Source organism: Lithobates pipiens, unplaced genomic scaffold (genome assembly GCF_037356315.1).
Source record: "Lithobates pipiens isolate NorthernLeopardFrog02 unplaced genomic scaffold, aLitPip1_a1.2 Scaffold_16, whole genome shotgun sequence".
Taxonomy (NCBI): domain Eukaryota; kingdom Metazoa; phylum Chordata; class Amphibia; order Anura; family Ranidae; genus Lithobates; species Lithobates pipiens.
Window position 1 is genome coordinate 363514622 of NW_027507748.1, and position 17634 is coordinate 363532255.

General features: G+C 39.5%; 1 protein-coding gene across 3 annotated transcripts in view; it reads left to right on the top strand.

Annotated features, from left to right (window-relative positions):
• LCK (LCK proto-oncogene, Src family tyrosine kinase) overlaps positions 1–17399 on the top strand; it is a 76262-nt gene extending 58863 nt beyond the window's left edge. For all 3 annotated transcript variants that reach the window (XM_077482001.1, XM_077482003.1, XM_077482002.1), the window contains exons 8-13: positions 2117–2269; positions 6712–6891; positions 11634–11710; positions 11892–12045; positions 15380–15511; positions 15990–17399. In XM_077482001.1, the coding sequence (XP_077338127.1) occupies positions 2117–2269; positions 6712–6891; positions 11634–11710; positions 11892–12045; positions 15380–15511; positions 15990–16192 (899 nt within the window). In that variant the 3' untranslated portion in view covers positions 16193–17399. The remainder of the gene's footprint in view (positions 1–2116; positions 2270–6711; positions 6892–11633; positions 11711–11891; positions 12046–15379; positions 15512–15989) is intronic.
• The last annotated feature ends 235 nt before the right edge of the window (positions 17400–17634 follow it).

Below are 17634 nucleotides of genomic sequence, written 5' to 3' on the forward strand. Positions count from 1 at the left end.
GAAATTTGTTTTTATTTATTTAGTTTTTCGTTCAAAAATTGCATTCGTCCAAAAATCCACATGAATTACGGCCGAATCTGTCTTTGAAGGCTTATGGTGTCTGTCGAATGTATAAAGAAGATTCGACGGAGCTAGTATATAGCATACTTCGTGTGAACTTTAGAACCCTATTAAAGTCTATGGGACTCCAAAGTTCAAAATCTAAAGTGCTAATTTTAAAGGCTAATATGCAAGTTACTGTCCTAAATAGTGTTTGGGGACCTGGGTCCGGCCCCAGGGGACATGTATCAATGCAAAAAAAAGTTTTAAAAATGGCTGTTTTTTCGGGAGCAGTGATTTTAATAATGATTAAAGTGAAACAATAAAAGTGTAATATTCCTTTCAATTTCAGAGCTGGGGGGTGTTTATAGTATGCCTGTGAAGGGGCACATGTTTCTGGTGCTTAGAACTGTCCCTGCACAAAGTGTAATTTATGCAGGAAAAAAAGTCCTTTAAAATCACTCGCAGCTATTATGAATTGTCGGCTCTGTAATACAGAGAACACTCATTGAAAGTCATTGATAAAAAATAAAAAAAAGCATGGGGGTCCCCCAAATTCAATTACCAGGCCCTTCAGGTCTGGTATGGATATTAAGGGGAACCCTGCGTCAGATTAAAAAAAAAATTGACGTGGGGTTCCCCCTAAAAATCCATACCAGACCCTTTATCCGAGCACGCAACCTGGCAGGCCGCAGGAAAAGAGGGGGGGCGAGAGAGCGCCCCCCTCCCTCCTGAACCGTACCAGGCCACATGCCCTCAACATTGGGAGGATGCTTTGGGGGTCTGTGACCCCTCAAAGCACCTTGTCCCCATGTTGATGTGGAGAAGGGCCTCATCCCCACAACCCTGGCCGGTGGTTTGGGGGTCTGCGGGCGGGGGGCTTATCAGAATCTGGAAGCCCCCTTTAACAAGGGGACCCCCAGATCCCGGCCCCCCCTGTTTGAAATGGTAAGGGGGTACAAAAGTACCCCTACCATTTCACAAAGAAAGTGTAAAAAATTGTTAAATAAGACAAACACACTTTTGAAAAATTCTTTTTTTTTTTTTTTTTTTTAATTTGACGCGGGGTTCCCCTTAATATCCATACCAGACCTGAAGGGTCTGGTAAGGATATTTAGGGGGAACCCCACGTCATTTTTTTTTTACATTTGACGCAGGGTTCCCCTTAATATCCATACCAGACCTGAAGGGCCTGGTAATTGAATTTGGGGGACCCCTGCGCTTTTTATTTATTTATTTATTTATTTTATCAATGACTTTCAATGAGTGTTCTCTGTATTACGGAGCCGACAATTCATAATAGCTGCGAGTGATTTTAAAGGACCTTTTTTCCTGCATAAATGACACTTCATGCAGGGACAGTTCTAAGCACCAGAAACATGCGCCCCTTCACAGGCATACTATAGACACCCCCCAGCTACGAAATTTAAAGGAATATTACACTTTTATTGTTTCACTTTAATCATTATTAAAATCACTGCTCCCGAAAAAACGGCCATTTTTAAAACTTTTTTTGCATTGATACATGTCCCCTGGGGCAGGACTTAGGTCTCCAAACACTTTTTAGAACAGTAACTTGCAGAATCTTTTCTCTCTGTCAAATCTTTTTTCTCTGTCGAATATTTTCTGAACTTCTCGCTCAGATCACCGCAGTACATTTGAGCAGAACTAGGAAGCGGGTACCTGTTAAAACCAGGTACCCTTTCCCCCTTCCCCCCAAAAAGTGGCAAATGTGCCAGTGGAGGGGGATGCAAACAAGTGGAACTTTCCCTTTTGGGTGAAGTAGAAAAGGATATTTACTAAGTAGAAAATAAGGTGAAGCTTCATGCACTTCAATCGCATGCAAGTAAAAATCCTAATTGGATTGTATAGTAAATAAGGTCACCGTTGTACCATTTTATATCAATTAAATTATATTATAGTAAAACAAATTATATAAATTCACTTAAAAATAAAACTGATCCAAAAACATTAACATTTTCCTCACAGCAGAACAACACACAGGCCCTTTTATCATGCTGTAAGCATTTATATGATTTGATTTGGCAGCAGATGTAAAATATTCTGTTTTATCTAGCATCCTTGGATGGACTGTGTACATTGCTAAAGGACCCTTGTGAAACTAAACGTCCACAAAAACCTTGGTGGGCTGATGAATGGGAAATCCCTCGCAACAGACTGCAGCTGGTAAAAAAACTAGGCGCAGGCCAGTTTGGAGAGGTGTGGATGGGTAAGTAGATTTATTTCAAATGTAGCTAATTTATGTTCATCTGAACGTAGAATTTTTTTTTTTTAATTTTCAGATAAATGTAGAGTTTGCACCAAAGCACTTCCTGTGAAGTATACATAAGTATTATTTTTTGTGGGACATACACTATGTGAAGTATGTGATAAAACATTTCTGCATACAGGCAAGGAGGCTTGGAACCTATATTGTCAATAATTATATGAAGACTATATTACATAACTGGCAACCAGAAAATTTTGTAGGAGTAGCTACCTTAGAAATTAGAACAGGTTTCGGTTAGTTCCATCTCCTTAAAGTAAAAGTTCAGCCTAAAACTAAAATCTCTAAAGCCACTTGCAGCCAAATTCTAGGACTAACCTATCAAACCCTGTAAAGCAAAAATTGCTATACATAGTGTTTCTGAAGCCCCTCCGCTCCAGGACAGGCAACCAACAATGGAAGCCCTATAGTAACTCTATGGGTGACGTCCCTTTCCAGGCATTTCCCAGCCATTGTCGGCTGTATCCTGCACACAACTTCCGCCGCTGGAGACCGGACTAGTTTGGCTTCAGAAAAGGTATGTATAGTGATTGTTGCTTTACAGAGTTAGATAGGTAAGTCTTAAAATGTGGCTGCAAGTAGACTTAGAGATTTTAGTATAAGGCTGATCTTTGACTGTAACTGCCAGAGCAGGGAACAGCCCTGTGAAATCCTAAAAAGAGTCGCTATAGATCCAGAAACAAAATGTTTTTATATATTTCTGCTTGCCAGTCCTTAGGTGTGGTGGCTGTAGTAGTTTTTTTTTCAGGCTTTCTTTCCTTCCTTCCCTGCAGGAAAGAAATTTGCTCAATTTCCCCATCAAAATGGACAGTGACAGTGCTGTATTGGGACTCATGCACACAGGCATACAATTTGCTGAATTCGTATCCATAATTTATACGGATGTGAATGCAGCTGTATTATATGCTTTTTGCCTACGCACACTGCTCTGTTTTGGCCCAAAGCATTAGCTTTGTAAACCAAAATTCGAAAAATCAGCATTTACAGTCTTCAGCTTTGACTGTATTTTATGCCATTGGCATGTAAACGTTTGTGCTAACAATTACATACATAGAGCATAAAGGACATATTTGTCAGACTTTGCAGGGCTGTTATTGCAGATGCACTTATAATTACAGTAAGTGCTGCTGGTTATAGTTCTATTTTTTATTTTTTTTAGATAATCCAAAAAACAATAAAGCAATAGACATGTTCAACAATCAGAAGATACAAAAGAAGTATTGTGGATGCATTAAAAATTAAATATTAATTATACCATCTTTAATATACAGATAACAATGACAGATAACCAGTATTATAGAGGTGCAACTTGCCTAGCTACACCATCATTTAGGCTCTAGGCGTGGGGATTGTAAGATTAATACAAATGCCAATAAAGGCAAATTAGGCGAGGCAAGGCCCCGCAATCTTAGCATAGTGTATATGGTATGACTCCGTATAACCATAGATAAAATTGGTAATCCAAAAGTATGAATGGTTAGCCACAAATCTTAAAGAATGAGTTTACAATTTGAAACATCTTACATGTTCCACTCGTATTTAGGGTGGAACATGTAATATGTTCTAGAAGCTTCAGCCTTTCCCCCTCCCCACAGTGACCGCAATCGGCACCTTCTCCGGGCACCCTTTGTCAATGTTTGAAAATAACGTGGCTGTGTGGGACTCTGCCCGCCTAGCCTCATCATTCATTCACAGTGCTATGTGAATGGGAAATTACAAATACCAACAAAGTTTGGCTTGTAGTTTCAATGAACTACCATGGCGCCATTGAGCCCTTTGGTAGTTCATCCTCTCTTCCTGTCAGTGTGTATCTGCCTGCCCATACGAGGTACCAGCAGACATATACACAGACAAGTCTGCAAGAGTCCTGCATGTAGATCGTGGGTGCCATAAGTTACAGGCTCCAAGTAAAAAAATAAAATAAATGCATATTTTTTTTTACCTGCAAAAAGATGTGCATTTATTTATTTTTTTTAAAAGGTGAACTTATTCTTTAAAGTGGTGGTGAAGATAAAAAGTTTTTTTAAAAAGCCTTCTGTATGCAGCATCCCTCCAGCCCCCCTAATACTTACCCAAGCCCCATCTCGATCCAGCAGTGTGCACGGGAGCAGCGGCTTTCCCAGGTTTCTCCATCATCATTGGCTGAAACACAGTAGTGGGAGTCATTGAATCCCTCTGCTGTTAATTACATGCAGTGAGGAGGGAGCAGGGGGTGGGGGCAAGCATGCACAAGTGCCCCCAGAGCATGAAGAGAAGGATCGGGGCTGCTTTGTGCAAAACCACTGCACAGAGCAGGTGAATATAACATGTTTGTTATATTTTAAAAATAAGAGCCTTTAATATCCCTTTAAGAGAACAAAGATAGGAAACAAAAAACAAAAAAAAAACAATGTATTGCATGAGAATTAATGATCTTGCAATAACCCTATCAGCTGTCTGATATCTAGTAGGAAATAAGCTAACCAAGGGCAGTGGGTAGTTACTTGCAAAGGAACAGCGCCCTTACAGAGACTCCACATGTAGATCTAATTAAAGGGGAGATATGAAGACAATGATATGGTCAGAAAAGTTTGTCAATCTCTAAGTAGTAGTATATCCAACTAGACCAGATATCTCAAAAATGCCCCTCTTTATTATTAGCAATATGGACCCATCTCTCTGCTTCCAAAATCATCTTTGCTTCCTTTTGCCAATCTGGTAAAGTCAGACATTAACTTTGTTTCCAAAATCAGGCATTCAACCCTTCGCTGCATTTAAAAGGTATGGGGTAACTGCATTTTTGCGATTTTAGGGAGGTAGGCGTAGTGTGGAATAAGCATGGCAAGGGAGGAAAGTCAATGGGTCTAAAGGTAGTTTTTTGTATCCAGGGAGAAATCTCCTAACAGAATTTCTGAATTCCTGGGGGAAGCCTCTTCAACAAGAAAAAATATAGCTAAACGCTGGGGTGTTTTATACCACCAGGAAAGAAATCTGTAACAGAATTCTTGGGTTCTAGTACTAATGGAGAGGGCATGGGTGAGTTTCAGGATTTTATGTATTTTAGTTGATGTGAAACGTATTGCTAAGTCTCCATTCTTGGATGAAATACAGGGAATGAAGGCCAACAAAAAATGTATACAAAAGAGGTATCCTCACAAGGCACATACCAGTGGAACCCCTCCAAAGGAGCTAAAGGGGAGGTCTGGGGGGGCAGTTCCCCCTTTTTATTTACCTGGTCCCATATTCTTAAGGTCACTAAGATAAAGGGGGAGGTCCAACTGGATAGACCTTGTGCTGTGGTCAGGATCCATATAGAACCTGCCAAGTTACGAACGCCAATAGTTTTTTCGAGAGAAAGACAAATTTTATCAGCAGTGGTATGGTGCTAATTTAGAATACAGACCAGGGCCATCAGGTTTATGGCACAACTTAATATCAGAGAGACTTAGTTCGCCACCTTCCTTCCTTCTACACAAGATAAAATATTCTAATCTTGGGCTTTTGCTATGCAAAATAAAGGTCGCCTATTTGCTTTATCTATAGTTTGTGCCCACTCACTGAAAAAAGCTGGAGGCAGAGAGATGAGTATAGTTTGAAAGAGATACAGGATCCTTAGCAGGATGTTCATTTTGAGTACGTTAACACATCCTGGCCAAGTAAGAGATACATTTTGCCAGGACTGTAAATCCCAATATATAGTCTGTAGAAGGTGCCCATAGTTACAGGAGTAGTAGTTGGGTATAAGAGGAGATGTGAACACCCAAATAGGGAACAGTATGTGCCTGCCAAGAAACAAAATGTTAATTTTAATTTGTGACCTCAGGTTTGGTGAGATTGTTGCTTGTAGAATTTAGAAATTTACCAAAACTCATTTTAAATTTAGACAGCTAACCATAACTCCTTAGTTCAGATATCAAAATTGGTAAGGTAGTAAGAGGTTGGGACACGTATCAGAGGATATTGTCAGCATATGCTGACAGTTTATTATCTTTCAAGCCCACACAGACACCCCAATGTCTGTATTCAGCCGAATCTCCCACAAAAAATTCCAACACCAGGGCAAATAAGAGTGGGGAGAGTGAACACCCCTGTAGGGTGCCATTACAAATTCAAAAAGTTTGGGACAGAACTCTGTTCATTTTCATCCTGGCCTCTGGGCTGTGGCAAAGACAGAGCTTTGCAGGGTCTTCTCCATGAACAACCAATCCACTCTGTTACTTTTAATTAAGTATAGAAGAAGTGACAGTACAAACCATGAGCCATTTTCAGTTGACATAATCCATTAGATAAAGGGACTTGCTGACTTTTTTTTATAAGCCATTGGTTATTTAAATGTATAGGCATGTGCAAATTGTATAATATGTTTTATTTTTCTGCATTACATTTTGTTTTGTCCTCTTGAACAGGGTTTTACAATGGCCATACAAAAGTTGCCATAAAGAACCTTAAACAAGGCACAATGTCAGCAGAAGCATTCCTGGCAGAGGCCAATCTAATGAAACAACTACAGCATCCGCGACTGGTCCGATTACATGCAGTGGTGACGCAGGAACCTATTTATATTGTGACAGAATATATGGAAAATGGTGCGTTATATCAAAATATATATATTGTACATGTCTCTAGTAATGAGGCATAATAAACAGTTAATGCAATATAAATGATAAACATTTTTTGCCAATAAGACTTCTGATTCGGCCAGCAGTTAAACCAACATTTCTGTGAACGTTGGAGACACTTTCAAAGCTGTTTTACTCTCAGAATATTTATTTATTTATTTTGTTTTAATAAGAGTTTTATTTGAAAGCCCTAAACAGGATTATTAACATTTGTTTACAACAGAACTGAGTAAGGGCCCTTTCACGTGAGCTTTCCAATCAGGTCTGCCTGTCAGTTTTTCAGGCAAAACTGATTGGAAGCTCCATGCAACTCTGTGGACAGGCGCACCATTTACAGTCACCTACCTCTGAGTCTGTCCAGGTATTGGGGAAAAAAAATGGAAAAGGACTGTGTCTTTCTTCCCTTTTCCAGACCTAAGTATGACAGAACAGAGGTAGCCTGATGTAAATAGACATCAGAGTCTGTTTATATCTGGCTACCCATAGAGTTATCACGGGTCCACCCATGTCTGCCAGACACAAACTAAATAGGTATGGATGTCAAAAAACTGACATCCATTCCATTTTGCTCTGATTCAACAGGGGATCTGCTCATGTATCCCCTGCTGAGGGGAGCAGACTCCGTTTCAATTGAAAGAGCCCTTAAAGTGGATGTAAACCCTCACATATACCCAGTGACGTGAACAGCCGCAGATGATACAGAGATGAAACAAATCTCCCTACATAAGTTTTAGGCCCCTTTCACACGGGACGGATCCGTAATGATCCACACTGTGCAGGAACCGCCCTGTCAGATCTCCGCTCTCCTCTATGGGCAAACGCTCTGCAGACGGATAGAAAAATAGGATTTTCCTCCGTCTGCAGAATCGGACCATAGCGGAGACAGACGATATCGGGTGTCTACAGTACAGTATCTCACAAAAGTGAATACACCCCTCACATTTTTGTAAATATTTAATTATATCTTTTCATGTGACAACACTGAAGGAATTACACTTTGCTACAATGTAAAGTAGTGAGTGTACAGCTTATACAAAGGTGTAAATTTGCTATTCCCTCAAAATAACTCAACACAGCCATTAATGTCTAAACCGCTGGAGTATACCCCTAAGCAAAAATGTCCAAATTGTGCCCAATTAGACATTTTCCCTCACCGGTGTCATGTGACTCTTTAGTGTTACAAGGTCTCAGGTGTGAATGGGGAGCAGGTGTGTTACATTTGGTATTATTGCTCTCACTCTCTCATACTGGTCACTGAAAGTTCAACGTGGCACTGAAAAAAAAACTCTGAGGATGTGAAAAAAAGGACTTGTTGCTCTACATAAAGATGGCCTAGGCTATAAGAAGATTGCCAAGACCCTGAAACTGAGCTGAAGCACTGTGGCCAAGACCATACATCAGTTTAACAGGACAGATTCCACTGAGAACAGGCCTCGCCATGGTCGACCAAAGAAGTTGAGTGCACGTGCTCCGCGTCCTACCCAGAGGTTGTCTTTGGGAAATAGATGTAAGAGTGCTGCCAGCATTGCTGCAGAGGCTGAAGGGGTGGGGGAACAGACTGTCGGTGCTCAGACCATACGCTGCACACTGCATCAAATTGGTCTGCATGGCTGTTGTCCGAGAAGGAAGCCTCTTCTAAAGATGATGCACAAGAAAGCCTGCAAACAGTTTGCTGAAGACAAGAAGACTAAGGACATGGATTACTTAAACCATGTCTGATGAGACCAAGATAAACTTATTTGGTTCAGATGGTGTCAAGCGTATGTGGCAGCAACCAGGTGAGGAGTACAAAGACAAGTGTGTCTTGTCTACAGTCAAGCATGGTGGTGGTAATGTTATGGTCTAGGGCTGCATGAGTGCTGCCAGCACTGGGGAGCTACAGTTCATTGAGGGAACCATGAATGCCAACATGTGCTGTGACATACTGAAGCAGAGCATGATCCCCTCCCTTTGGAGACTGGGCTGCAGGGCAGTATTCCAACATAACAACCTCAAACACACCTCCAAGGCGACCACTGCCTTGCTAAGGAGGGAAAAGGTGATGGGCAGGCCAAGCGTGCCTTTAGACCTAAACCCTATTGAGCATCTGTAGGGCATCCTCAAACAGAAGGTGGAGGAGCACAAGGCCTCTAACATCCACCAGCTCCATGATGTCATCATGGAGGAGTGGAAGAGGACTCCAGTGGCAACCTGTGGTGAACTCCATGCACAAGAGGGTTAAGGCAGTGCGGGAAAATAATGGTGGCCACACAAAATATTGACACTTTGGGCACAATTTTGACATTTTCACTTAGGGGTGTACTCGCTTTTGTTGCCAGTGGTTTAGACATTAATGTCTGTTTGACTTATTTTGAGGGGACACCAAATTTACACTGTTACACAAGCTGTACACTCACTACTTTACATTGTAGCAAAGTGTCATTTCTTCAGTGTTTTTCAGTGTTGTCACATGAAAAGATATAATAAAATATTTACAAAAATGGAAGGGGTGTACTCACTTTTGTGAGATACTTTATACCTGCTGTCTTCAGCTTTTTGCATTCTTTAGAAAGTGCCCATGGTGTTAGAGATTTTTCATCCTGTTTCAGCAGTGGGAGGGCAGTCTGAGCATACACTTGTCAGTGAGCTGACTGGAGGAAAGACACCCCCCCTCAACATAGGTAGAGGAACAAAGAAACTTGCAGAGCTGTGCTGCGAATAGGCACACTCTCTGCTTATCTGTCTCTAAGTTACCTGCCCAACACAAATTTCCAGCTGCTTTTATCTCCTGTGTCGGAGAGCTTGCCAGAAGTTATCATGCTGATAACAGAGGAACGGAGCAGTGGGAAGACACAAGACTTAGGGTTTGGAGAGAGATAAGTAAACACTACAGATTTACAGCTCAGGTCAGATTTCATGAATGGGGTGTACATCCACTTTAAGGTGATAGCTACTAAGTTTGATATATACTGTATCATTAAATTCAATTAGTGTTAGTGAAATAGTTATATTTAATAGTATGAGGAAATTCCATGTTTAGATATAAACTATAGGAAGAAAGGGATTTAAACCGATTAAATATTTAAGGGAAAAAAGGGAAATGTACTTTGGTGCACACAGGGAGTATGGTAATTTTTTAATTTAACTGCTACTAGATGATAGGAGAACACCAGCGCTATCACACTCATTTCTATAAGAAGTCAGTCCTAAAATATGTGAGAATCAGTAAATACTTCCATGCTTCTCCATTGATCATTTGATCAGTAAGAAATTGGGATTCCAAGGAGGGAAGTATCTACTGAGGCAGATAGGGTAACCAAAGTAATCAAAGACACTTCAGTGTCTCTGGAGGAACTTTGGTTATTGGACTGAAGGATCAACATATAAACATGTAAAGTCATCCTTTAATATATTCTCAAATATTTTATGGCTATGCTTTTGGAGCTTTGAGTGTGATAGCTTTACTTTGGATATGTAGTGAGTATTATTGGGTAGGAAACAGCGTATATATTAGATAGAAAAAAGGGACAGGTGTTCCTTTTGGGGTGGCAGATTATTCTCATATTTAAGGGCTGGAGAAAATCAGCTATATAGTGTACAGTCCATGCATACTGTACTTCCCTGCTCACTAGTAGAGGTCTTTCTGTTTTCATTCATGCCAAATTGCCAATCAGCCATTTAAATTCTACAAAGCTGCAGTTGCTCTTCTCCTTCCAACCTAACACAACAACCCAATACAACAAAGTTGTATTTCATATTATTTACAGCATTTTTTTTTTATGTTTGAATTGGTGTAACTATTAATGTATACCTTTTAGCCTTTGTTACTTTTGTGGAGAAGTGTTGTTTTGTATGGCAAAAATTAGTGGGTTTAACTGAGATTAGATGTAATTTAAATATTGAAATACATATATGGTGAATTGGATTTGGTTGGGTCATGATGGGTCTTGGTCTGAGATTTTATATTTTAAGAAGTTAGGATATGGATAATCTGTAACCAAAGGACTACATTGCTAAAGATTAATACTTACACGCTTGTGCACACACTCGCATATGCACTGCATATATTACAAGCTGAAATAATAGAAGCAATATTATTTATCCCATTCTTTAACCTCTCTGATAACAGTTATTAAAGACCCCAAAGAGAAGAGGTTTTACACTAGATGCTATGCAAAATGTACACAATCCTTTAACACATATGACAGCACATTGAAGGTATTAAAAAAGCATGGCCCCATATCAGTCCTGGATAAAGTTTTTTTTTCACGATATTCACTTGACATATTCACTATAGACTTATCTGCGTGGAGGCTTTGATGCCATTATTTTTTCTTAATGGGTACCTCTTCTTCACTAAAAAACTCTATATAAACAGACCTAGAGAGTTTAATTTGCTCATCATCACATATAGCATATAAAGAAACACTGAGTCAGTATCCATTAACTTATAAAAACAGAGCAGAAAAGGTAGAATTGCATTGAGACAGAATAGCTTTAGTGAAATAACAGTCATCAAAAAGCAGAATACACGAAAGGAAAGATTTATATGAAAACAGATCTCTAATCTCTGAAATCAATTGAGTCCCAAGAAATTTCCACCAACTTCGGCCTCTCTCTCAGTCAGTCAGAGGCACAATCCTGAAAGAGTAAAGGAGTTACCTGTATTCAATCAAACATTTTTCTTTTGATTTTGAAATTAAGCATGTATTCCTTTCTCTTTACACCAGGAAACTTGGTTGATTATTTGAAGACATCACAAGGCCTCAAACTAAATGTATATAAACTCATAGACATGTCAGCTCAGGTAAGAAAGCAAGCCTCAAAAGTATGAAACTTGTAATCCAAATTAAATTAACAAAATGAATGTGATGATATTCCTTCCATCCATGTTTAAAACTTTTCAGTTGACTCAGAATTGTACATTTAATACTAATTGGGTTTCTTAAATATTTTAATCTTCCTTTTACGATTTCCTTTATCAATAGGTGGCAGAAGGAATGTCCTTCCTGGAACGCAAAAATTACATCCACCGGGATCTGCGAGCAGCTAATATCCTGGTGTCAGACACTCTGTGCTGCAAAATAGCAGATTTTGGCTTGGCTCGTATAATAGAGGACAACGAGTATACAGCCAGAGAAGGTACATGCTTGCACTGCATTCTAAGAAACAGTAGACAATACAGTACAAATATGAATAGCTTTCTTATGGCTTTCTACATATTAGATGCAAAGTTACATCCAGTGTGCTTGAACTCTGCTGAAATGAGTCTGGTTGATCTATACCTTGTTGGTATGGAGCTTCCTTGGGAGAATAATAATTATGGTCTACAAGCTCAAACACTGCCAGTTGCACCATGTTCACCTGGATGGGATGAAACAGAGTGAAGCAAATGCTTTGCTAACTCCCCGTTTAACCCTTTTGGGGCCCAGTGTCTGGGTTGCTATGCAGGTTTGAGGAATATCTACTGGGTACTCCCTATGTGTATGAGACCATAATATATACAGCTTTGTATACAGCTACAAACTGGAATACTTTGAAAATAAAAAACACCTCAAGCTCCTGTGAATTGTTGGTTTCATGGAGTAGATCCCAATCACTAAAATCTCATTAATACTTTACAGGTTCTTGTTATTTCAAAAGTTGTTTTCAATCTTTTTAAATACATACCATGTATTAAAAGAACATTCTGCCATGCACCTCCTGTGATAGGGCATCAACTTTCTCCCAATTTTGATTTTGCTTTGTCACTCTGCCAAAGACATGCAGCTCTGATAGAGACTACAGGCAATTGTACTAATACACATTATGCAGGCATGGTTCTCCAGTGTCAGTAACCTGACGGACAGCTAGCAGGAGCCATCAGCCATGCCCACCTAGGAGACAGCAGCAGCCAACCATACCTGCCGGAATCCTGTGGAAGAAGTAAATATTGAGGTCAGTTAAGGTGCAGGTAAACTGCAGTGCATCAGTGTGAAAGCAGCCTTAGGCTCCTTTCATATGATCACCTCTATAGAGCAGCAGATTTAAACTGACCTGCATCCTTTTACACCCACCGATCTCCAATCTGATCTGTTTAAAAAAACAGAAGGGAATCTGTCCCCTTCTGTCTGGGTGGATGAGAGGGCCCACAGAGTAGAGCGGGCTGTGTCCCTGTCTGCTCTGCATTTGCAGAATGGACACAGACCTGTTATCTGCCCACTCCGCTCATTGTGGCCTGCGACCAGCTGCCAAGTTGCTAAAGTGGCCCTTGCTCTTCAAAAGGTTCGGCACCCCTGTAGTATGTGATGCATACTAACACATTAAGCCTTTAAGTTGCAGATCCTAAAAAAAAACAAAAAAACAGCAGTTTACAAAGGAGAATTCACAAAAAAAAAAAAAAAAAAAAGATTAGTTGAGAAGGACCCTTCAGTCTATTAAATCTTTTGGCCTTGTTGTTTAAACTATGGATAGTAAAACATTTTTTTTTCTGACAGTAAATGCCTTGTTTCAATCTGGAAAGGCTTATGACATCACGCACAGCTCTCTCTCTCACTCTCATGAGAGTTTGCCAGGAAGGGAGGGGGATGAGTCATAACAGGGCCAATGAGAGCTGCAGGGCTGCAGAACTAGAGGTGTGCCTCTGTGTGTCTGTGTGAATCCAAGAAGTGAACAGGTAGCAGCTTCAGCTGCCCTCAGTTAAAATGGTTGCAGCCAGAGTGGAGGGAGATTTCTGCAGCATATTTGGCAAGTACAGAATCCCAGTACATATAAAATAATATGTAAAATGGTTGGAGGGAAACTTCAGAATGGCAAAGATATTTTTTATTACAAATTATGTGAGCAGACTGCAGTGCCTCCCCACAAGTGCTTTTTCTACTACTATTCCTTTATACTGTATTTTGACATTTACAAATGCAGCAAATTAATAACACTAAAAGATAAATAGTGCATTTTATATACAACTTGATAGATCAGACCAAAATGAGGGACACATGAGGAAAGAAGAAGAGAGGGACTTTGTTTCAAATCAGGGACAGTCCCTTGAACTCAGGGACAGTTGGGAGCTATGAGTAAAGGTTAAAACAGTACTTTATAAAAGAAAAACAGATTCACACTTTTTTTTCTAACTGAATCTCATATGGGAAAATTTGTGTGAAAATAAAATTGATCGATATCAGACAGGGCCTACCAGCTGATGTTACTGGATATCTCAAATTAACTTGACCCAGTTGTTTACACTAACTACTATAAACAGGATGTCTACTCAGAACTGCAAAATTGTGGTTCCTCTTTAGTGGATTCTCATAAAACTCAAAGTAGAACTAAAGGCAAAACCTTTTTTTCATTTTGGATAAAGTAAGGAATATATACTATAGCAGTAATACCCTTCATTGAATTCCCCTGCAGAAATGATTCTATATGGGTCCTGAAACGCATCAGGCTCAATACTGAAGGAACTGCATTTAAATATTCTGTTCTGCTTTCTGTTTTTATGTATTCGAGTTTTGGCGATGTATGCACCACACTTTTTATACTAATAAATATATTTCTTTTTTCGCATACTTTGTTATTGGTTAGTTGCCCTTAAAGTCCCATAGTATTTTCTTTGGGGGATACTCTCTATACATGATAAAGTAAGGAAGGTTATAACCCCTGTCAGATTTTTTTTTCAACATCCCTGTCCCATTGTGGAGATTTCCCCTCACTTCCTGTCCCATAGCCAAACAGGAAGTGAGATAAAATCCCTGCAAATTAAGGGAATTTCTTGGGGACCCACAGGTCCCCAGAACTAGTGTCCCCGTTGGAAGATTTCCCCTCTATTACTTTTCTGGGGAGAACCTAAAATTTTGCATTTTCTTTTACTTTCACTTTAAATGATAATGGTAAACAGGACAAATAGAGAGGGTTAAATTTCCCTAACCGGGGCACAGACAGCAATGAAAACTGACAGGTGTTCCAATCCATCTCCCCTCTAATCCAAAACAAAAAAAAAAAGGTTTTGCACAAGCTCCTTTAAATCTATCTGGTGTTTCCTGCCTTGGGTGCTGGCTGGGCAGGAGTCTGTCTAACTCCTCACATACTGTGGCTGTGCACAGTGAAAGGTCCCAAACACCGCACACCTAGCAAAGTCATTAGTAAACAGGTGAAAGCAGCCTCATCCAAAGCCAAGACCCAACGCATTTCACCCTGCCCATGGGGCATAATCATGAACGACCCCATGTTGGGGCGTGGCTTTGGATGAAGCTGTTTACTAATGGCTTACCTAGGTGTGCAATATTTGGGACCCTTCTCTATGCATATTCTCTTTAGTGGTGTTTGGTCTCTGGAGGTCACAAGCCTATACCATTATTTATTTAAGTACTGTCATTCAGGACTGTAACGAAGATGTGTTTGTCCATGCAAAAAACTAAGGGCGCATATTTAGAGCACTAATTTGTTAAATAGACCAGGTGTCCTGCTTGCACTATTATTAATATTTTTTTTTGATCTGCAGGTGCTAAATTTCCCATAAAGTGGACAGCTCCAGAAGCAATAAATTATGGGACATTTACCATTAAATCAGATGTATGGTCATTTGGTGTCCTTCTGAGTGAAATCATCACGTATGGGCGTATTCCATATCCTGGTAAGCTGGAAGATAAAAGATTATTTGTGTAATTTTTTTCAGGGCAACTTTACAGTATACTAGTCTGCATGCTGCCTTTATGTTATTTAGATTGTCCACAAAAGACCTTGAAGGCAATGAAGACCCAAGTGCTTTCCTGCTCTTGACAGTGAAAGTTCTCAGCAGCTATTTATGGAAGGTGCTCCATTCACCGTTAATGTGAATATAAGTTATTACAGTAGGGCATAACATGTATAACGTGTATGTCAGAACAGGTCCAGAGTTTAGTGGACCAAAAACGCCAAAACTATTCTTTGCACCAGTGCTGACATACAGTATGCCTTGCGGTAAAATGGATTTCTGTCAGGACAGGAGATTAGAAACTAGGATCCCCCTCACCTATCTAAGGTGTTACTTTTATGTTTATTTCAGCATTACAGTAGTAAGTTAGGATGACAGTAAACTGGGTGTATTGAGTATCCATTGCTTTTTTTTATAGGTATGACTAATCCTGAAGTGATAGATTACCTTGAACGTGGATATCGCATGCCACAGCCTGAAAGTTGCCCAAAGGAACTTTATGATTTGATGCTTCGGTGCTGGAATGACCATCCAGAAGAAAGGCCCACCTTTGAATTTCTTCGTTCTTACCTTGAAGACTTCTTCACAGCTACAGAGGGCCAGTATCAAGTACAGCCTTAACAAAGCTTCCTTTAACAAGTAGAAACAAGCACCGAAGAATATCTATGATTCCAAAAAGACACACATGGCAAGAAAGCGTTGACGGATATGGCCACTGATAATTGAAAGTGAATCTGTGCATTTTAAATAATGTTTTAGGCTGGGTTCACACTATTGTGGGGCATTAGTACATGCCTTTTAACATGCATTGCATTAAGGCAGCTTGCTCATTTGAATGTGCTGCCTAATGCACTAAAAAAAGTTACTTACATTATTTTTTGTAGCACAGTGCACCACAACACACAACATTAGGGAGCTGTAGTGCAATGGCAAGGTGTATTGGGAGAGCACTAAGAATGATTGGTACCGCAGAGCAGCAGCATGCATGACATGCATTTTTGTGCATTGTGGTAACACATACATTATAGCGCATAGTACCGCAGCACAATGGTGTGAACCCATACTTGGAACATTTCTGTAAATTCCTGCTGGAGTCTCCCAACCAAGTTGGCTTCCAGGGTACAGGAAGAGAAAGCATCTCACTTTTTCTCCTTTCAACAAGGCAATACTTGGTGCATAGCTAAATATTGACTTTCAGAAAGTATGGATTTGCATAGGGATTTTTTGGACCTTCCGTGGCATTTAAGCGAAAATCTTATGAATATTTCCTTCATGGTACTCTTTATTCAGCCTTACATTTAAAACATTTTTAAAAAGCACATTTATTTTAAGGCACAGAAGAAAAGGCTCATTGTCAACAAATTATAAGACTTGAAATGTAAGAGCTTTTTATTACCAGCTGTTTCCTTAAGTGATTATTTACCTTACTGAACTGTTGTTAAATGAATCAAAAGAACATAGCAAGCTTATATAAGTATTATATATTACTTAGCTGTATATTACATTAAAAAAATCAATAGAACATTTTTTTCTCTCGTAATGCCAGTATAAACAAAGGGCATAATTTTTTTATTAAAAATGCACGAAATGCTGGGTGTGTGCCCTGCAGTGATTAAGTGAATATTTCAACTGAAGGAAACCTATATTAAGAGTATTGCAGAGGCTGCCTTATTTTTGAAAATGCTACTTAACTGGCTTTCTCTTGTTTCATTGCTTTCCGAGTCACTTACCTGGAATGAGCAAGTCAGACCTTCTTCTCTGCATACTTGTTCTACGTCAGTGACGCAAAGTATTGAACTCAAAGTAATAAAGCTATTTACTTTCCCAAGCTTTTCTTTTTTTGTGTTGGCAGTTTTTTGTCACATAAAAAATATTTTTTTTATAGATTACAGTGATAAATTATACTTTTTAACAGCACTCTGGACCAGTCAAAATCTTTTTCATAATGGGTCTAGTATGGGCACTCTGTACTTGTACTTTTTTTTTTTTTCCTGCAAATTCTATTTATTGAGTATTCAGATGTGTATTACAAAGTCTATTGAAACTACCCAGACTTAGGTAAC